The sequence below is a fragment of the Myotis yumanensis genome, unplaced genomic scaffold, assembly GCF_028538775.1.
Source record: "Myotis yumanensis isolate MYYU_CA2020_CCGP unplaced genomic scaffold, mMyoYum1.0.hap1 SCAF_15, whole genome shotgun sequence".
Lineage (NCBI taxonomy): Eukaryota > Metazoa > Chordata > Mammalia > Chiroptera > Vespertilionidae > Myotis > Myotis yumanensis.
This window is the reverse complement of record NW_027223766.1, coordinates 17894708-17917650: the sequence shown is the minus strand read 5'-3', so window position 1 is coordinate 17917650 and position 22943 is coordinate 17894708. Positions and strand designations below refer to the sequence as shown.

The window sequence follows — 22943 nt, the reverse complement described above, 5'->3', positions numbered from 1 at the left end:
AAATGCAATTTTTCTTTCTAATATTGGTTTTAGAGGATATTTTTTGGTTATAAATAAATTTTTTGTAATTTCTAGAGGCCAAATGCCTCTGAATTATTCATGTGGCCTTCTTACTTTGAAATGTTTCCCATGTCTGTGGTAAAATTCTGATATTATGAATGGTTCAATTGACTTCTAAGCTACTAGAAAATATTTAAAGGGTAGCATTTAATGACATATCTAACATAATCTCACAAACTAAACTATTATGAAGTATAATGGGAAAATGGGTCAGGTTGCTCAGCAATACATAAAGTTGCATGCTTCAGACTACCTTCTTTGTTTATTAAAATGTCCTTGCCACATGCAATAATAGTTAGAAATTTTTATAACAAGTGTCAGAGAAGCCTGTGTTTAAACAACAAGACAGCCGAACTGTTATTTTGGAGTGCAAAATTCTTTGGATTCGAGCAGTGATTTTCAAACGGTGTGCCACAAGAATTTTTATAACATGAAATACCTGACTATTTAGTCAGAGGCACTGACCTCTTTTCCCTTAGATTGTCAAATAAGAAATGACAACAGCCAACACAACAATAGCCGTCTGGTGTGAATGAATCAAAATTATACCTATTTGTTGCGTGTGCAATGAGATGCAAAATATTGAAAATTGCTGGATTAGAGTATGTGTGGAGTTGAATTCTTTAAAATTAAAAATAGGAGATACATGGTCCAATTTTTTGTTATTTTTAAAAATCAGAAGTATGAATGAGTAGCACATGTTTTTAATACTTTCACCAAATACTTTTTGTTTGTCTTGGAATATTCTTATATTTGCTCTAGGTGTGGCTAAATCTAAAAAAAAAAAAAAATAGAATAATGGACACAAAATGAAGGAAAGATCTAGTTTATTCTTTAACTTTGATGGATTTAGCTTATATGGAAGCCTTATATCAGATGGAAAGTATCTTTACAAATGAGAAGGATGTATTGGCTGGCTGCAAGTCTTCTGCATGTGTTTACAATTTTCCCAGCACCATTTATTGATGACACTATCCATTCCCCACTGTGTAGTTTTGGTGTCCTGGTGTTAAATTAGTTGACCATATATATTTGGGGTTTATTTCCGGGCTCTCTATTTCTGTTCCACTGGTCCATGTGTGTACTTTTATGCCAGTACTATACTGTTTTAATTACTATAGCTTTGTAATATTATTTGAAACCATGAAGTGTATGCCACCAATTCTGTTCTTCGTTCTCAAGACTGACTTGACTACTCAGTGTCTTTTGTAGTAATTTTCTTTCCTTTTCCACCTATTTTATTTAGTTTTTATTAAACTATATTTCCGATAAGGGATTAATATCCAAAATATGTAAGAAACTCATACAACTCAGTAGTAAAAACAAACAAACACCTGTTTAAAAAATGGGCAAAGACTTCAATAGACATTTTTCCAAAAAAGACATACAAATGGCCAACAAGTACATGAAATGGTACTCAACACCATTAATAAACAGGGAAAAGTGATCAAAACCATAATAAAATATCATCTCACATGTCTTAGAATGTGTATTATAAAAATAATAAAAGATAAGTGTTGGTGAAGATGTGGGAAAAAAGAGAACCCTTGTACATTGTTGGTTAAATGTAAATTGATTGTTAAGCCATTATGAGTAACAGTGTGAATTTTCTGCAAAAACAAATTAGTACTACCATATGATCTAACAATCTCTCCTCTGGTATATACCCAACGAATATGAAATTAGCACCTCACAAGAGAGCTATGCTCCCATTGGAGCAGTATTCACAATAGCCAGAATATGGAAACGACCTAAGTAGCTGTCAATAGATGAATGGACAAAGAAATTGTTATATGCATTACAATGGAATATTATATGCCTTTTTTAAAAAAAGATCTGGTAATTTACAACAACATGGATGAATTTAAAGAACATTATGCTAACTGAAATAAGCCAGACACAAGAAGAAAAAATGTGTGATTTCACTTATATGTAGAATCTAAACAAGTCAAATACATAGAAGCAATGAATAGAATAATGGTTACTGGGGCCGGGATATGGGAGAAATGGTTAGATATTTGTCAAGGGCTAAATAGTTGCAGTTATGTAGGATAAATATGTCTAGAGATCTGATGTACAACATTTAATGTATTGTTAATCATACCATATTGAATACTGGAAATTTGCTAAGAGAAAGGTAACAAGAATTACCCATAGTATCACCACTCAAAATATTCTCCATTATTATTTTGGGGTTTGATCACATAGTCTTGTCACCATGCATGCCTGTTTATTTTTTATTCAGTATTGAAATTATATATGAAAAATTAGATCATTTGAGGCCTAAAATGATATTAACTTCTTCCAAGAGAACATTTTTCTTTGTTTCAGTAAGCAGTATTCCTAGATTATTTGAAATTCAATAAAAAATTTGAGACTTTAAGTTGGGCTTTATTCATTAAGCGGGCTGCCGTATTCCCATGTTGCCCTTACTCCTTTCCTGTAGTGTGTCTCTTCAGAGTAGCAGTCCCAAACCTGGGGAGTTTATTTGGGTCACCTTCCTCAGGAACACTGGAGCTCCAGTTCTAGGAGGTTTTTGCAGTTTCTCTTTGGGTTGTCAGCTCCTCAGAATTTATTTCAGTAACTGGCAGGTATCTTTAAAGGAAGCATGTCCCCAAATTCCACTTTCAAAATTTCTGTTTATTTTCTTATTCTCCTGTATATTGGCCATGTAATACTTTATTGCTTTGAAAGGTCTCTGATGCCTTCATGGATTCTTTTAAATATATTTTTCATGTTTTTAGTGGGATGCTTTATCTCAATAGTGTACCCAACCATTAATGAATTATCAATTTCTCACTTCAATATATTTCAACAAATTTAGGCATAATTAACACATTTTCAGATTGTTGCATTTTGTTTTTATAGACTAATAAAAGATTTACTTTTTATTGCTTTAATTTGTGCCAAACATAGTGTCAGACACATAGCATGTGCTTGGTAAATATTAGTTAATTCTAAGCTCTTACTTTTTGGCTTAGCAATATAACATGTAGAATAGTTTCTATTTATGCAAAAATGTTAATGATAATATTTAGTTTATCTTCTATCCCATAAGGATGTCAGTCTCTCACTTCTTATTAGGCTTCTACTTACCTTTACTGATGTTATTATTAATGACATTATGTTCTTATCCTGCATGGAATTTGTTGCCGACATTTGTTAATTTCTCACTGCAGTTTATTAATGGATTCACTTTTTTGTGAGCATACATGTGACATTTAATTATGTCAGTGTGAGGCTAATTTTCTTTTTCTAGAAGCTCTGATAGAGTTGGAAAAACTGGGAATCAGGAGACTCATCAAAGTTCCTGCTTCTTCCCTGTTGTCCACAGGCTAGTAAATTGCAGAGAAAGACTCACGCTCAGCTGCATCTATGTTTGCTCAATTCCCAGATTTGAACTATCAGAGGTACATTAACTACATGAGCATGAAAGAGAATGCTCTCCTCCAACATTCTCTGCCAAACACTTTCCATCTTTTACTTACTGGTAATAATTTATCTTTTCATTTATAAAGCCTAAGCTCATTTTTCTTAATTATTCTATGGCTTTTGCATTCAACTTGTTGCCTCTATTATATGTTGGCACTTTAGAGTAGAGAAGGATTATATAGTCCTAATTAGGGGCAAAAAGAGTGACCTCTTCCTTGTGTGGACTCATGGGTAGTATCATCATCTTATGCAATGTTCTCACATATTCTTCCAGGCTGTGTGAGTTTGTCTCATGCCTACCAATGGGTTACATGTAGCCATTCCATCATTGATCCCAACCTTCCTTATTATTTCACTAGAGGCCCAATGCACAAATTCATGCACAGGTGGGTTCTGGCCAGCCCGCCCTGATCGGGGCCGATTGGGCTGGGCCAGCTGGGGGAAGGGGCTGTGGGCAGTTGGCCAGCTGGCCCTGCCCTCTATCAGGGTGAGGGGGCTGATCAGGGATGGGGCCATCCGGGGGAGGGGCCACAGGTGGTTGGCGGGCCAGCTCTGTCCTCTGGTCGAACTCCAGTCGAACTCTTGGTTAAGGGGACAGTTTGCATATTACCCTTTTATTATGTAGGATTCCGCTTTTTTCTCCTATTTCACACTTAATTACTTACTTTTCTCAAACTAAAGGGGGGGAATCAATGTTCTAAGCACAGAACTTAAAAAATTTTCAGTGAATAATACATCTTTCTCACTGAGAGAACTAGTATATATTCTAATCGATATTAATAATAAATTGGGGAAATTGTCCCATAGATTACTTTCTTTATATATATAAAAGCCTAAGTAACCGTTTGACAGGTAGCTATGACATGCACTGACCACCAGGGGCAGACACTTAATTCACAAGCATGGAAACATGGAACAAGCTGATGACTCTCAGAGGGAAGGGCGGGAAGAGATTAACCAAAGATCTTATATGCATACTAGAGGCCCAGGGGACGGATTTGTGCACTGGTGAGGTCTCTTGGCCTGGCCTGCAGGGATCGGGCCAAAACCGGCTTTCTGACATCTCCCCAGGGGTCCCCAGATTGCATGAGGGCACAGGCCAGGCCAAGGGATCCCATTGGTGCATGAATCCGTGCACCAGGCTTCTAGTTTATAAATTAATGTTGACTCGTGCATGCGTGATATTTGTCCCTGTCTGACACTGGCCTCTCATTTAAGTTAATTCAAAGACAGTTTCCCATGATGCCAGCATTTGCGATGACTATTAATAAATCACAAGGACAAACTCTAGACAGAGTAGGAATATTCCTACCTGAATTCGTTTTCAGACACGGTCAATTATATGTTGCTTTCTCTTGAGTTCAAAGAGTATGTTACATTAAAGTTGAAGTTGTAAATACTTCATCACAAGGGAAATTATTCAAGCACTCTGAAAGTGTTTTTACTCTTAATGTGGTATACAGTGAGATATTAGAATAAGTTAAATCAATTTATCAGTCATTGTATCAATGTTGTTTTTATATCATGTTTTGGTTGTTTTTATACCATGTTTTTATTGTTTTTACATCATGTCTTTGTTGTTGTTATATCATGTTGTTATTGCTTATTTATTAATAAATTTATATATTCTTTTTCAAATACATTTTACTAATTTTCTTTCATCTCTAACACTTCTATTATAGAGAAAGGGTGAATAGTGGTATTAAAATATTTCTTCTAATTAATTTCTTTTCAATGTGCACGAATCCAGCCACTAGTATACAATAAAACTACAAAGTCAACTTGGGGGATATATTTAGAATTACAGAATTCCACTTTTAAAAACCTATTATGAGTAATTGACATTTTAAGGTTATATAGAAACACATGCTCTCTAAAAGAGGAGGAAATGGAAGAGGACTGACATTTATTAAATGTTTGTAGTATCTCCTTTTATCCCCGTAACAAATGAATGTGTGAGTGATAGTACTCTGATTTTACAATCTTAGATTTATTAAATACCCTTTCCCAAGGGTACATGATTAGTAAGTGCAATTTACATTCTAACTTAAATCAAAGGTCATGTGTTCTAGTGTGAAATGTCATTCCATCTCTAGAAGCTAAATGAAGAGGGAAGGTGGGAGAAATGTGTGTATAAATAGTATAAAGAGAGGAATTATTTCACTGAGCACTGAAAGAGTTTGTATCATAAAGAAAATACTATGAAACATGAAAATAGGAAAAGTGACATGTAAAGAAATAAGCAGTAATACATTTGGGTAGGAAATCTGCTTTTAATATAACTTCAACTTGATTTAGTTATAGTTACACTGTGCTCTGAATTATTATCTACAGGCAAAGTCATCCAGAAAATTAAGGGAGGCATATTTGATAAACATAAAAAATAAAATTTTGACAGAATAAAATAAACAACATTTAGTAATTACATTAAGCATGTTTTCAATCCCATAGTAAGCTATTTAAAATAGAACAACTGTTCAAAGCATGCTGCCAAATGTCTTCAAAATGACTTGTTATGAAATGTTGACTAAATATCCCAAAACTCTATATCAACTTTAGTATAATTAAACATTCTTCAGACCAAAAACAGAGTTTTTATTTATATTCTGAAATGTAAATTCCACGTGACTTTCTCCTTCATATTAGGACCAAAGAGATTATCCATTTGTTAACATTCACAACAATTTTCAGAAAGTTTCCACTAGTCATATAGGCTTTATAATTTATAAATGGCTTCCACATATTTAATTCCAAAAATTAACCTACTAGGGATCATTTTGTTGTAATATTCATATTTTACATTGTAAGCATTTAGCACACAATTATTTAATAAATATTTATATATTCACTATTTACTAAATAATATTTACTGGATGAATTGAATGAATGAATGATTAAATTTAGTTCAGATTGAAGTGACTCGAGAAGTGGCCAAGCCCGAGTTCCATCTTCTGATTTCTCAGGAAGGCCATGATTAGAAACCTGGACAACTTTATGTAGTAAGTGGTTTTATCGGTACACACACAACCAAACATGATATGTTCAGTGATACTTCAGATGTTCACTGTGTGGCTCCTCTGTGGTAATGGTAATAGTTGCAAAGAGTATGGTGCTTTAATGCAGCCTTTTACATCAATCCCCACACATGCATTTGAAACGCATTGGCTCAGGTGATTTGTGATGCTGGTTTTTACTGAATAAACCTGTACATATGGCATTCAAGAAGAAAAGGAGAAGGTTCTATGCGTAAACAAATTACCTTTATTTCTAGAATTTATGGCTCCTTGCTTGCTTGCTTGTTCTCCCTCCCCCCGCCATACAAAAGCTGCTTCATTCCTTTCATGCCCACAAGTATGGGAAATAATGGGTTATCCCCTGATATTTAGTCCTACTTCACAGACGGAAGCCATGTAAGGCTGTTGCCATACTAGAACAACGTTATGCCAAAATTCAGGTCAGAAACTTGAGATCAGTTACTTCTGGTTTTTATTCCTGTTACCGTGGCCACTCTGTCTTGCCCTCCTGCCCCTGTCAAAATAAAATCATCTCGTATTTTGTATTCTGTACCACCATTGATATATTTCCCAGAACTTCATCCTGTACCCTGTGCAACTGGAATTGGATTTGCAAACCGATTCTCTTTCAGTGCTATTCAAATAACACTCTCCATGCCTTTCTTTGCCTTATTTGAAATGGGTTCTTCTAGAAGGCACCGCTTCCCTGTGAGCCTTCCCCAGGGAAGTCGCTCCTTCTTTCAATTGCCATGTGTCTTGACATGGTGCTTGCACCATGAGGAAGCATGAAACAGTCTACTTGAAATTCTCCTTTTTATTTATTTTTTTTTAAGTTCACACCATTTGTCCTGCTGTCTAGTTTCTTTGTCACTATAATCCTACCAATCACTTCTGTTCTTTCATGTGGAGTGCTTTCTAGTTTACTGTTTTCCTCTGTGCCACAACCCCTATTAAGAAATTTTGACTATTAAATGGCTGATTTATCCAGTGTCTTACCATTATCATTCCTTGACTCTCTCAAATGTAGTGGTCTTCTATGGCAGTGTGTGTGTGTGTGTGTGTGTGTGTGTGTATTATTTTTTGTTTTTGTCAAATGTGAAATAGCATCCAACTCTAAAATTTTAGATTATTATATTCTAACTCAGCGGTTCTCAACCTGTGGGCCGCAACCCCTTTGGCAGTCGAATGACCCTTTCACAGGGGTCGCCTAAGACCATCCTGCATATCAGATATTTACATTACGATTCATAACAGTAGCAACATTACAGTTATGAAGTAGCAACGAAAATAATTTTATGGTTGGGTCACAACATGAGGAACTGTATTTAAAGGGCCAGAAGGTTGAGAACCACTGTTCTAACTAGAGGCCTAATGCACGAAATTTGTGAAAGAGACTCAGCCCTCACAACCCGGCTGCCTCAACCCTCGCAGCCCGGCTGCCTTGCGGCCCCTGTGGCCCCATAACCCCACCCACAGGTCATTCTGGAAGGTCGTCTGGAAGGTCGTTCTGAAAGGTCATTCTGCCATCTGGTCTAATTAGCATATTAGCTCTTTATTATATAGGATCTCTGTCCCAAACCTCCTGCCCTTAAGATTCTCTACACTTTGATTTTGTTTGGTGCCCAGACACTTCACTACTCCTTTTTCTTCAAGTATGTCAGGCCACAGCGGGCTTCATCCTTCACCCTAAAGTCCATGCTACATAGAACATTGATATTCAATCTGTGGTCTATAAACCAGCAACATCTTAGAAACTTGTAAGAAATGCAATTCCCTTGGCCTCCACCCCACATTTACTAAAGTCAGAAACTCTGGTAGTGGAGCCCATAGCAATCTGTGTTTCAAAAAGCTCTCCAGTTGATCTGATACCCTTAAAATTTGAGAACCTCTAATATAGAACATTAATTCAACTGGTCTCTTGCCAGCACCCAAAGGTGAATGCATCATTATTTTGTTCCAAAATCCTTCCATGTTTAAGATTTCTAAAAATGTACCAAGTTCTCCAGCTTTATTAAATAAAGTACCCTTTCCATCTATAATCACTACGACCACCTTCACTTCAAATGCACTTTGTAGTTCCTATTTATCTAAATTTGAATACTGTAAAACCATCAAATGCCCACTATTTAATGATACTTCCAAAGGCATTTTCCTGATAATAATCCTCAGTGGAGAATCCTGAGCAATGCTACTGGCTCAAGGTCACTTATATAAGAAGGGATGGGACCAAAATTTGAATTCAGGTCTATTGAGTACAAATCTATGCCTTTTCTATTTCACCGCTGAATTATATAAACCAAAGATTGCATTGATATGCCTCTGGATGAGGCAGTACCTACCAATGGATCTCTACAGAATTTTTAAAAGTGAGTTACATAAAAATATATAATCAAATCACTTTGATAAACATCAGGTTAAATAGTTGTTTTTAATTATAGGACTTTTAAGACCCTTTAATATCTTCGATGTCTACTGATTCCTTTATTTCATCTGCTTTTATCTTCTTTATTTCCTCGTGGTTTTAAACTTTTCCCACTAGGTTTGCTCTCCTGCCTTAGGGATGTGTTCAGAGGAATTATTAGCATGCAGTGTTATAGATATAGTGCATATGTATGGATATGCACTACTTCATGTAAAGTTCAATAACTTTGTGATGATAACATGAAATTACAAATATTATAGCATCACAGTACTGTGACATGTAAATATCCAATCCAGAATAAGCTGTGTTAAGGTAACAGCCTGCGTGGTATTGCTTTCCTGCCTAACCCATGCTGAACGTAAGCATTACAACTTGAATTGAGATACTGTCTTCCTGCAACTGACATGTGTATTCCTAACACTATTCAGAGGGGCATTTGGGGCTGGATTTTATTTAAGAATCAACCAAAGTTTAAATTGGACATGACTGAGTAATGACGTGAAAGTATACTCACTATTAAACAGTTAACGTATGTAATTGCAGCTCACTGAATAGTAGAAATGTAATTTTACTATTCATTTCATGTCATTTTCACTAGAAGTTGGTTAAACCACGGGGAATTGTGTTTAACAGATGTTTTCTGGTGCAGGGTGTTATCTCTCTCTCTCTTTCATCGTGCAGGTTCTACTGACCTTCTTCTGTGTGTTCCGTGCTCTTCTTGTCCTACTCTGGTCTACTCTGGTATGTTTGCTCAAGGCACTGACTGTTAGTGTCCGGTAATTAAGGGTACTATCCTACAACTGCTCAGAGGTCAGGTTTACTAAAATAGTCTTCATGACCTATGAGAAAAAGGATTTTCCTCCAAGTACTCTGCACAAGGTTTCCTTCTTTTTTTGTGATGTTGTGTGGCTCTCTGGCTCCTCACTGAATCTGTACTCACTGGGGAGGTAGAATGGGAATTTGAACCCTTCTTCTTGGCAGGAAAATCACTTTTAAATATATGTGAGATGAAAACATATTCTCCCACTGTGCAGTCCACGGACTCGATAGCACCATTAAATATATCCCGGAGACACAACATCTCAGAACAATTTCAAATCCATGGACGTGAGGCTAGCCTATCAAGTGAATATATAAACATGAGCAGTTCACAGTATATTCTCTCAAGTATGTCACAGAGAGAAGCAAAGGTTGAGTTTGTTCTTAGCACTCAGAGTCACAGTATTTCAAAATTAGAAAGAACTTAGAACTAGCTATGTCTCTTCCAATATAATGCTGGTCTTTCTTCGCACAACCCCTACCGAATGGTCACCCAGCTTCTACATGAAATGAGAAGTATACTACCTAATTTTGCAGCTCATTCAGGTTTGTTCTGCTCTGATTGCCCACTGACCCAATAAACAATTTAAAAAACAATTTGTGCAGTGCAGCACTGAGCAGTTATCAGAATGTTATTATGTTCATTGCACATGTTTTATTATAAAACAGAACTGTTTTATATTATAGAAAACATGTAAACATTTAAAAATCATCTAATGATCAACAAAAGAGGATTGATTAAAAATGTATAGCAATCTACATAATGGAACATGGATGAGTTTAACTGGGTATATACATATATTTATGCTGACATTAACTGGATAGATCTACCTACCTATATCTATATATATTCTAATGTGGAAAAAAAATTATATTTTTACATAAAATGTGAGTCACAGTATATTAAATCTAATTTAGTTTTGTTATATATGACACATAGACACACACAGTTATATATTTGCATCTGCACAATACTGTCTAAATGGTTATATACGAAAATTGTCTCAAAAAGCCATGTTCATTGCAGCATTATTTATAATAGCCAAGATAGGAAACAACAGAAATGTTCATCAGTAGATGAATGGGTAAAGTTGACACGACTTTTGTAAATATGCTACACTACAGACATGTCATTAAGCACATTTTGTTTTGTTTTCTTTTGTTTCTCTCCTACAGGTCTGTGAAACAGGCAGAGATTGCAAGTGGTCCTTAAGGAAATTGCAATTATTCAAATCCTTATGTATAGATCTAATTTTATTTACTATGTGTAATCATTTAAAGAATGGTTATTTTTATAATATCAATAACAAACAAGTACTCTTGTAACCAGGGGGTGCCCTAAGTCAGTAATCAGAGAACACTAACCCTGGCAAAGGATTCTGGGGTGGTCAGCATGCCTGTTGCCTTCTGACATGGTTGGTGCCCTGGGTTTAGATTACTTTATATCTAGCTATTAAGATTACTATTTGATACACTAAATATTGCCTGAGTCAAAAGACTTTGCTTAAAATTTTTCTGTATTTTGACTTGTCTAGGATTTTCTATTTCTTATATTTTTATAATATTTTCTCATTTTTTTAGATTAATAAACATTATACTTACCCACCTGTGCCAGGATGTGCCACTTAGGTATCTCTGGGAGTTAGCTGTTCAGTGTCATGACCTGCCCTATTCGTTCTGTGCAGAGTGAGGCGCATTCTCCACCACTGATCCTTTCTGCAATTATTGTCCCTGCTCCTAGCAAAACATATAATTGATATGTTAATTCAATAAAGCAGATCAATAAGGAATGAAATGCATGCCCCAACGAATATCAATGAAACTGTTTGACCATTTATGCAGTTATTGAACCCAACTAAGACTATCCATTTTAAAGTTGATATATGCTTGCTTTTGGACTGTGTTATGCATTGATACAAAGTGAATGGATCTAAGTAATTTATTGGGCATCTCTACTGTTTTATTTAATTGTCTTAACCTAAGTTTTCTTTCTGGACCTTTCAGGCATATGATTAAATGATAAAACTGCCTGTATAACTGTCAAAGAAACAAATGTTAAAGGCCAGAACATGGCTAAAGAATAAAAAAAGAAATTCCTATTGTATGAATGAAGTTATACTCCTAAGTCAAATAATACATTTTCTTACATTAACATTTTCTTGAGCATAGAAACTCATGAGACTGATTTTCATAAAAGTTGTGTTTAATAGGTAGAGACAAAGTAAAGGCTTAGAAAACAGTATATTTTTTAGCAGAACAGAGAAAACACAAGAGAGTAAGTTTACAGGACCAGGCCAGTTCTCTATTTAGATATCCTTAACAGGGAGAATATTTCTTTTAAAATGTTTACCTGAGGATCCAAATATTTGTCATATTCATAATAGTGTTTCTTTAAAATGTGTTATCCCTAATGCCTTCATCTGAACCATACTTTCCTCCAACCATCACTTGGTCAGTTTTTGTCATTCTCTTGTCCACTGACCTGTTTCTGGGAACAGTCACCCTACTAAGTGCTACATCAACCTCAGGAATCATATCTACCAGGATATCAAGTATATATTTAAAAAAAAATTCTACCAAAGACAAACAAAGCCAGACACTAATTAAAGTGCCAAGATAGATTTTAATCAGTGATAAACTATTGCAATAGAGAAGAGGGCCCAGCATGAACTGAACTCAACTTCGATTTATGCAGAGGTGACTGGATATTCTGTAGGGCGTGTGAGGGAGTAGGAGTGGGAAATTGCTTGGGCTTGAACAGAGTTGTGGAAATGGACATTTTTAAAAGGGGGTTGTTTCATGTGAAACTCATCTGAGTTCGCCCGCTATTGTTTATTATCAAAGTTTTAGTTCTCTCCTCCCACAGAGACTGGGAAATGGGTTCTGTCTTCAGGTGTTGGCTGAAACAATCAGTAAATCCTTTTGGCAGCCCTGAGCACTCCCAGACAGGCACTAAAGAGGGTACAAGTCATCTCCTAGGGATGCTGCCTTGAGTTGTTAGAAACTATGTAAGTGTTCGTTCAAGTCTTTTAATGTGACAGTGTGTTGTGGTGGATGAAATTATCTGTACTGAGAATCTGTGGTTTTTACAGGCCAAGTTTCAGGTCTGGTCAAGAAGAGGGCTCAGAAAAGCCAGTCTAGAGCAGTGGTCAGCAAACTCATTAGTCAACAGAGCCAAATATCAACAGTACAACGATTGAAATTTCTTTTGAGAGCCAAATTTTTTAAACTTAAACTATATAGGTAGGTACATTGTTATTAACTTAATTAGGGTACTCCTAAGGCTTAGGAAGAGCCACTCTCAAGGGGCCAAAGAGCCGCATGTGGCTCGTGAGCCACAGTTTGCCGACCACGGGTCTAGAGTGTTACCAAGGACAGAATCTTTGTCTATGCCAACTAGGCAGGACACACATACAGACAGACACACACACTCCACAACCTTTGCTCTCTCTTCTTTGTCAACTCCAAAGACAGAGATCAAAGTCAGTAAACAACTAGAACCCAAATTAGGAAATTCTTCCAGATTGTTTTCCTATCTCCTGTTTCAAGTGTTATATGTGAAGTCAGAATCTGTTAGCATTCATCTGGGCTGCCATTACTCATTTTGCCTCTTTTGCATTTTTTAACAAAGATCCAGAGTCATTTCAATGGTAGGGCTTGAAAACCTCATGGGAAAGAGGGTTCTAGAAATATTCCTCAGATTTTCTATGCAAACATCACTTCTGTAGAGAGATGGCTTTGGCCGTGAGTCATGCCATGGCCTCTGGGTGTCCCTGACTAGTTGTCTCTGACCTTCTAGTCATAGAGGCCAGATCCTCAACTCTCCAGAGCATCACAGTCTAGTAGGGGAAACATACATATGAACAGATAATTTAAATAAAATGTGGTAATGGGCAGTAAGGATGACCTTTATAAGCTAGGCTCTTAGGGGAGCACAAAAGAGCAGTTGTGAACCCATCTGGGGAACTGGACTTGGAAGAGTATGAGTTGTGGGATGGGTGGGAAGTCAAAGAAGGATCCACAGAAAAGATAATGCCTAAGCTGGTTCCCTAAAAATTAGATTGAGTCAATGGAGCAAAACAAGGGTTTTAGTGGGAGCAACAGCATGAACCCAGTTTGGAAGTCTGGATCGGCAGAGTGTGCATGAGGATGAGAACAAAAGACACGTGGTATTTATTACTGGAGCACACAGAGGATGTTAGGAGGTGGCAGTTGATGGGGCAGAGAAGTGGGCATGAACTGGGCTAGGAAAAATTATATATGGCACAGGTCACTCATCCAAATCACAGATGCTTAAGCCTCTCTGGGATTAAGATGCAGCTGGTTTGAGGTGGACCCCAGTCATCAGTATTTATTTAAAAGCTTTTTACTTGATTCTAATGAATAGCCAAGGATGAAAGCCATTGCCAACGAGAGCAGCTAAATATTTTCCACAGTAGAAAGGAGAGTGACGCTGTCTGATGGATAGCTAGGACAGCTCACTCTGGCAGCATGGGGAAAATGACAGAGTAGGAAACACAGGGAATGGGCAAACATGGAAAAACTAGTTAGGAAACTGTTTCAGGAGTTAAAAAATAATAAAGCCTTATTTAGTTTTATTAAGGCAAATATGTTAAGAATCTAACTGTGGTTGGGATGCTCTGGAAGGCCAGGAAAATGTTGACCATGGGTGGAGCCTCCAGGGAAGAGACAGGCAAGGACTGCAACTCTCTTCATGTGATGTCACTACAGGATACACTAAGAGACAGAGAAGAGAAATGTCACCTGAGCTGGCTATTGCTTTACCTTCTTTCTTTAGAAAAAGAGGATAGCTCCTGCACAGACCACTGAGAATTTCAAGTCCCCCACCCAGCTGTATCTAGTTTATTCAACACACCCACTATGTGTCTAACACCTTATTATATCGGGGGGCCCAGAAGTATTGGGGCAGATGTGGTTCTTGCATTCATGGAGCTGGTGGCTGGTATGGGCATAACACTTACTATGGAGTTTAAGAGTGTGACACAGGTTGCTAAGGGACCACACCTGAGTAATATCTACCTACATTTCTGAAAAGGAATCTTGGGCTGTGGTTAAGCTGTAATCTAAATGAGGGGGGTGATTCAGGTGAAATTGGGGGAAGTTGAGGTAAATTAGGAATGGTAATAGAGAAAGGAGCTGTAGAGTATTTTGAGAGAACAGCATGTGCAAAGATCCAGAGAGATGGATAACATGACCTATCAGGTGACATGGACAGCTGAGTATTGCTGGAACATAGGGGATGCACAGCATTGCCAGTGATGCAGATGAGAAGTTAGTAGCAGTGGAGCTATTAAGGGTATCATAAGATATATTGCATTCAGGGGCAAGTGAGGCACGCCAAAGAGTTTTGAGTGGGTGAATAGTAATATTTCCACTTTAGAAAGGCAATGTTTTGCTTCAGTATAGAAAATGGATCATAAAGGGACAAGACTGGAGACTGCAGAATGACTAGGACACTTCCAGTAATCAACATCAGAGAGAGAGAAGTACTTAGGGGAGAGATTTAGACAGTTGATGATTCAAGATGTGTGGGAGGAGTTGCAGATGGTAAGATTTCTGGCCAACACACCTGGTCGTGAAATACATTTGGAATGAGGGGAAGATGTGACTGGAGTTCAGTTGGGGACATGTCAAATTTAAAGAGGTTGAGAACATAGCCGAGACGTTGAGCCTCATCAACCTAAAAATGGCCCAGTGGAGCATACTAGAAATCAAGGCAGTAGATAGCATCACCCAATGGGAGTGAGTGCAGTGAAAAGAAGAAAGAAGACTCAGGAACACACCAGCACTTAAGGGACTGAAAATATGATTTCAAAAGGAAAGATTTTTATGTACACTAGACAGGGTGGGTGGCCCACACACTGTTTCTAGGAAGCAGAAGGTCAAAATCAGTGCACTTCAAGGTCCCTAGTTCCTGTAAGCACAGCTGGATTTCAGGGGAGAGACAAGCATGGGCTCATTTGTTGAACAACCTTTAGTTGTCTAGTTTAATGAGGCTGTAGAAACTTCCTGTGGGTGGATGGAGTAAAAAGCAGCTATGGGAGTGGGAGGGGAGATCAAGGAACATAGAGTTTTCCTTATTTAGGAAGGAAAACTAAGGCATGCCCGATTTGGGGTCTTTTTAGTGGGTGTATAGTGACATCCAACTTGAGAATTCCTTTTTCTTTGCCTAATAGTGAAGAAGAGACAACTAAAATCTTTAGGAAACAGCGTAAGAATTAATCCTGCTGCAGCATTTTTATCTTCCATTTTTTTTCCTCAAACTATTCAAACATAGTTTTGGATGGTTATAAGGAAAATAAGCATTGCCAGCTGCTAGCCTGAAGCTTACGAGGCACTCCCTAGAGGGAGGTGGGAGCATCAGTCATCTTCCGGGGTCTGAGGGACAGAGCTGTTCTACTGCAAATCATGGCTTGCCTACACTATAAATGTTTGTTGGTTTTTCAACTTGCATTTGGCTCTCTCACCACTATTCTTTCTGTTTGTTTGTTTTTTTAAATGTCTATGGTGGTTTCTTGTCTCTTTTGCGTCTTTGATGTTTATAGAACCCATCTCCGCAAAGCCAACATAAGTGGATTTGGAAATGAGCAGGAGCTGTGATTTGGCAGCTCTCCTCACTATTATTATAATCATTTAAAATGTGCCTGAAGATCCCTAAGTGCTACGTGCAAGACAACAATGGTAATACGACCCAGTGTCTGAAAAATACAGCAATCTTCTCTCAGAAACTGCCTTGCTAATGGCAGGGGGAGGCAATGGCTTTGAGGTTGTTAGTGTACATGATTCTCTTGGGAAATGGTCAACCTATGGTTTAAAAATGGAGCCTCTGAAAGAGCTTGCAACTAACCTGATAGACTTGGCAGTGGCTTGTGCAGTACATTACAGCTGTGTCTGAAGGGCCCTTTATAAACCACAGGCATTTGATTGAACGACTTGGCCAAGGTTTACCACCTGGATTCTGAGTGAAAGGGGAACTCTTGTGCTTATGGCCATTTTTATTGCTATATTTTTATTACTACATTTTGCAAAACTTTTTAGGTAAAGATAATGAGCATGCACAGGAAATTTTTCTAAGAGTATAATCAGAATCACATCATCAGTGGCTTAAATCAAGCTATGGAAATTTGTGTTTTACTGTGGAAAACAACTATGCATCTGTCTTCAGTAAGTTGTAAACTGAAGTTTTTTTAAAACTTTAATATACTTATTGTTTGAATTCATTATGAGATATCTTTCTTTGGGTCTTTGATAGACATGAGGATTGCTCACCCTGGGTCTTTGATAGACACGAGGATTGCTCACCCTATCTAGTTCTCTTCTTGCTGGGCACGTAGAAAGATTTCTCAGGCATCTGCAGTTAGACAGGGTTGCATGACTGATTCTGACCAATGAGCCATCAGTGGAAGTGACGTGTAGCACTTCCAGCTCAAGGCATTTAGTAGATGTGTGAGTTCTCCATATTTTTTTCTCCTGCTACAGTGAACCTGGATGTTATAAATCGAGATGGACATGTCTAAAGATGTTTGGGTTTATGACTATGTGGAGTAGAGTTCCTATGGACCTGCATTAGACAGGTAATGTGAGTGAAAAATAAATATTTATTCCACCATGGAGGTCAGATGTTTATTTGTTACTGCATCATGGTATGGCTTAGTGTCAGACTTAGGCTTTGACTCATACTAGATCAAATTCTCTCCTTACTGAAGATGACGGCTCCAAAATATCTAGTTCTAGGTCATGTGAACTTAGGTTTTTAGACATTCCTGAGCTTAGAGCAAATAACTGATCATTATCCTTGTTAAAAACATATATTTTTATTGATTTCAGAGAGGAAGGGAGATACAGAAACATCAATGATGAGAGAAATCAATGATCAGCTGCCTCATGTATTCCCCACACTGGAGATCTAGTCTGCAACCCAGGCATATGCCCTGACTGAAATCAAACCATATCCTCCTAGGTTGATGCTCAACAACTGACCCACACTGGTTGGGCCTGATCATGATCCTTTTAAAGAAACTACCAAGTTATATTTTGAGAAAAGCAGATTGCAACTAGATGCATTCGTAAAATAATGTCCATCTGTCTAACATAAGTCTTAACTTATCCTAAATTTTTGTTTATTATATCAAAGAATTTCACACTTATATATATTAACATACATATAAAATGGTCATTATGTCATTTAGGATTATATCTCATGCATATTCTATAATTTTAGATTTACATGACTCTAGAACAGCCGTGGGCAAACTATGGCCCGTGGGCCGGATCCGGCCCGTTTGAAATGAATAAAACTAAAAAAAAAAAGACTGTACCCTTTTATGTAATGATGTTTACTTTGAATGTATATTAGTTCACACAAACACTCCATCCATGCTTTTGTTCCAGCCCTCCGGTCCAGTTTAAGAACCCATTGTGGCCCTCTAGTCAAAAAGTTTGCCCACCCCTGCTCTAGAACCTCAAGATAGAATCAAGTTTCAGGTGGAAAATAAGGGAGTTAGTTTCTCAAGGCTAGGAGGGTTATCAAGTAGAGTAAAGGGATGTCATATTTCCATAGGTCGACCCAAACCTAGAACACGAGGTTTGTTGGAACTGATTGCATAATTTCATATGATGACTTATAATACGTTTTAAACACCTTCCTTTCTATCTTTGGTTTATTGTGTTCCAAAGACAGAACTGTTTACTTTGGAAAACTCTTTTGATACTGACAGTTATAAAAGCCTTTGGAAAATTAAGTTTATATAGAGGATCTTTGCCAATGATAGCCAGATGTAAACATAGCCTTCATATTACAAGGAATATTCTTGTGCCAAAATAGACACCTGTTGAAGTGGAAAGATAAGGATGGTGTATTGTAGTAATAAGACCATGTGGTTTGTTCTTCAGAAATGTATGTTTCCATACCTGCTGTATTCCTCAGAAGCTGTGGAGATTTAGGTAATATCAATTTCTCTGAGTGTCAGTACAATAATCATGTTGTTGCTGCTATGGTTCCAATGCTTAGCATGAACTTCTATACCTTGTATGCATTAATATGAATATTAATATTAATACTCTGGATATTAATTAAACTAAAGAACCAGAGCTGCAAGAGACACTGCTGTTTATAGATGGGGTGAGGCAGCCGATGGGCACCTGGGCACCAAGGAAAGAAGCAGGTTGGGATGCTAAGAAAGCTGCTCCGATGTCCATGAGCCAATGCGTCCAGCCCGGCGCCCTGAAACCTGGGGCCTCTGCTGATTAAAAACATTGGAACCTGGAGGCATTTGTTTCATTGTTTCATTCGTTATTATCCTCCTCAACTGATGCGTGAGCAGATTAAAGCTAAACGCTCTCAGTACTCTTCAAGCCAAGAAGTTGTGGAACCTGGATTTGAACCCCAGTTGTCCATGTGTAAAGCCAAGGGTGTGACCATTATATTCCTCCCCCTCTTCATTAGTGTGTGTAAGTACATAGGCTTGGCTTCAAAGAGGAAGTGGTCAGATAAAACCAAGGTGGGAGCCGTTTCCCCAACCCCTTGCGAAAGAGCCTCCAACACCACTTTTCCCTTTGATGTGGCTGAGGAGCAGGGGATTCAAAGTAAGTATTTACCATTATTCTCTGGTCTTCAGAGAGAATTCCTGGTTCTCTCCATTTCTTTCATTCAGACTTTTTGACAGACTTTCATTACGTGTATAATTCAAGACAGGCAAAGTTGTCCGCGTGTTCAAAAGCAGGCCCTGGATGAAAGGCAGGTAGGTGCCTCCTTAGAGGCCAGCAGGCCAAACTCTTTGCCGTGTAATGAAGGCAAAGGATCCCCACGTGGAGCCACAGGCAGGCAGCTTCAAACTTTGATCAGTCTAAAGAAAGAGATTATGGCTAATCCTGGCACACCTCCCAACTTGGCACCTCATTCCCCGACATTCCTGGCTGCCTCTAGCCCATCACACCTCATTTTTTTCCTTGAAAATTGTGGTAAAATACTTAGGAGGTTTTGTTTCCATGTAGACGTTAATGCTGCATTAGAAATGGCCTTTAATTGGGCAGGAGAGGGAAAGACTCCCCTACCATTCTGCTCTACTGTACGTGCCCTGCCTGGGACGGACACCTTTGGCAAAGACACAGCGAGTTCTCAGGGGTTCCCTCTTGATTGCTTTTAAATTGCATTTCAACAGAACAGATCACCTTTGGGAAGTGTAAAAAAAACATCCTTGTATGTTCCGATCAAAAATGCATGGGGAACACAGCAAATTTGCTTTCACTACAAGTTGAAGGTCTTCTGCCAAGTTGCTTGGTTCCTAAAGCAGGTTCACTGCTGCCTGCCAGTGCTCCTCAGACGAGCTGACAGACGCCAGAGCAGCAAACTGATGGCCTCAGCTCAGTATCTCTGCGATGTAATCTTGCCAAGTGGAATATGAGCAGATGAAAAGGAACCCTGGTGCCTGCGTCGGTCTAAACTACATGCGGACACTTGCCATGAAAATCAAACCAGATCCTCACCGAGGGTTGAAGTCATTCGTCAAATTCCCTTCCTGTTTTCTTTTCCATGCTCTTTGTTTTGTTTGCCCGGTCCTTTGACTTCATGGTTCTTGTGGAATCGGAAGTAAAGAAATACCACAGAAGAAAGTGAAGCGAGCTTGTGGTGTTCCCGACAGAGCCAAACCCAGGAAACCTTGGAAACAGCCATTGCCAGCCCGAGGTTGTGAGATTTCCAGCCCGATAGCCAGCCCGGAGAGGTTTGGAGTGACGTGCAGGCGTCCTCAATATGAACCTTTGCCAGGCTTCTGTTGATTATCTCACTCAGCTGTCATGACATTGACTTTTTGGGTTAACCTTTCTCTTTTTCAGAGTCATTAAGTAAATACACTTTTTTAAAATTTTGTTTTATTGCTTAAAGTATTACAAAGAGTATTACATATGTCTCCTTCCCCCCTACCCCTTGACATTCCTCTGGCCTCCCCTACCCCCCACTGTCTTATGTCCATTAGTTATCTACACTAATAAAAGAGAAACATGGTAATTGGCGTACGACCGCTACCCTTCCCATTGGCTAATCAGCGTATCCTTATGCAAATTAACTGTCAGCCAAGATGGCGGCCGGCAGCCATGCACTGAAGCGAGCAGGGAGGCTTGCTTCCTCCAGGAACTGCAGACTCCAACATTTCCCCACCTTACTTGCCGGCCTAAGCAACTATTACTATGTTGCAAATAAGAAGCTAAACAAAACGGCGTTCAGTCAGCCCGGGACCGCAACATTGTATCCATGTTTTCAGCAGCGAGGCCTCAGAGCTAAAGCTGGCCCAGAATAAAAAAAAAAAAAAAAAGAAAACAAGGAGCTATTGGGAGCTTTTAGTCAACTGCCAGCGGGAAAACAGCCCTCAGCCCCTCACCCAGCCTGGCCAGGCACCCCAGTGGGGACCCCCACCCTGATCCAGGACACCCTTCAGGGCAAACCAGCCGGCCCCTACCCGTGCACCAGGCCTCTATTCTATATAGTAAAAGGGTAATATGCCTCCTGGCACTGGGGTCAGCGGAGCAGCGAGGCTCCTGGCACCGGGATCAGCGTGACAGGGGGCAGCGTCCAAACCCCCTGATCAGCCCTGCTCTGTGCCTGATAGGGGGGAGCTCCCCAATCCCCCGATTGCCCTGCGGCTCTGTGTGTGACAGGGTGAGGCGCCCCAACCCCCCGCCCCCACGGGCCCTGCTCTGTGTGTGACAGGGTAGAACCATAACCTCTCCATTGGCCCTGCCCTGAGTGTGACAGTGGTGGCGCCCCAACCCCCTGCCCCCTCATGGGCCCTGCTCTGTGTGTGACGGGGGCAGCACCCCAACCCCCCTGATGGACCCTGCTCTGTGAGTGACAGGGGGCAGCGCCCCAACCCCCTGATTGGCCCTGCTCTGTGAGTGACAGGGGGCAGCGCCCCAACCCCCTGATTGGCCCTGCTCTGTGAGTGACAGGGGGCAGCGCCCCAACCCCCTGATCGACCCTGCTCTGTGCGTGACAGGGGGTGGCGCCGAAACCTCCCCATTGACCCTGCCTTGAGTATAACAGGGGGAGGTGCCCCAACCCCCCAATCAGTCTACCCTGAGCGTGACTGAGGGTGGCATTGCAACCTCCCGATCCGCCCTGCTCTGTGCATGACGGGGCAGCGCCCCAACTCCCCAATCGGCCCTGCTCTGAGCCTGACCAGGGGCTGCACTTAGGGATTGGGCCTGCCCTCTGCCACCCGGGAGCAGGCCTAAGCCAGCAGGTCGTTATCTCCCGAGAGGTCCCAGACTGCGAGAGGGCACAGGCCTGGCTGAGGAGCCCCTCCCCTCCCCCCCGAGTGCACAAATTTCTGTGCACCGGGCCTCTAGTGCTTATATAATAATCTAAGACATTGCTTTACAGGGTGTCAAATATGATGCTAACTTTTCTGCCTCTAGCAGATATCAAAGTTCAATCAAAACCAGTCTGCATTTGAGATTCTGCATTTGTTAAAGCCCCGGAAGCTGGTGTAAAAGAAGGGGATAAGGATGTGTTAAGGTCAGACTCAGTGCTGTGTCTAGCCACCTGATGTCCCCTAAAGGCCCCAGCATGTAGTGTATGCTCACTAGAGAGTGTGCCCTCACTATGGCTGATTCCAAGCTACCAACAGGTCATCACTCACCATGTGTTATGGAAGAGATGCTTATAATAAGCTCTTAACAGGTGCTATGAGCTGGTTCCAATATCACATTCACATGTCACCTGGCTCTGTCTCTATAGCTGATGCAAGGAGACACCGCTGGGTGCCCCGCCCCTCTTGTCAGGAAATTGGGAGAACCAGAAATGGAAGGAGCGGGGGCATGGTGACTCTGTGCCATCTACACATAGTCTGTGAGATCAGACACTGTGGTTTCTGGGTTAACACATGTAGCTAGGGAAAATTAAAGAAAAAGAAAAATGTATGTCTCTATTTTTCTCTTGGCATGACTATTAAAAAGCTAAGGAAACATTTCCAATTTGGGACAGTGAATGTTGATCACTTGTAATTAAGCTGGGACTGATTTCTAATGTGCTTCCTAGTTCTGTGAGTAGGGGGGAGATGAGAGCTGTTAGATAGAGAGGCGACTCCTATGGTCACGAGTATGCTATATACCCCGAATGTGGGCCAAATCATGCACTGAGAGACATTTGTCTATAGTATACAACATAGGCTTATCAAAAA

The 22943-nt window shown here is 39.6% G+C and overlaps 1 protein-coding gene across 4 annotated transcripts in view; it reads left to right on the top strand.

The window, feature by feature from the left end:
• The window catches only part of CUNH8orf34 (chromosome unknown C8orf34 homolog), a 249830-nt gene extending 237862 nt beyond the window's left edge, over window positions 1–11968 (top strand). For all 4 annotated transcript variants that reach the window (XM_070391951.1, XM_070391950.1, XM_070391949.1 and 1 more), the window contains 2 exons: window positions 9610–9669; window positions 10924–11968. In XM_070391951.1, coding sequence (XP_070248052.1) covers window positions 9610–9669; window positions 10924–10931 — 68 coding nt within the window. In that variant the 3' untranslated portion in view covers window positions 10932–11968. The remainder of the gene's footprint in view (window positions 1–9609; window positions 9670–10923) is intronic.
• The last annotated feature ends 10975 nt before the right edge of the window (window positions 11969–22943 follow it).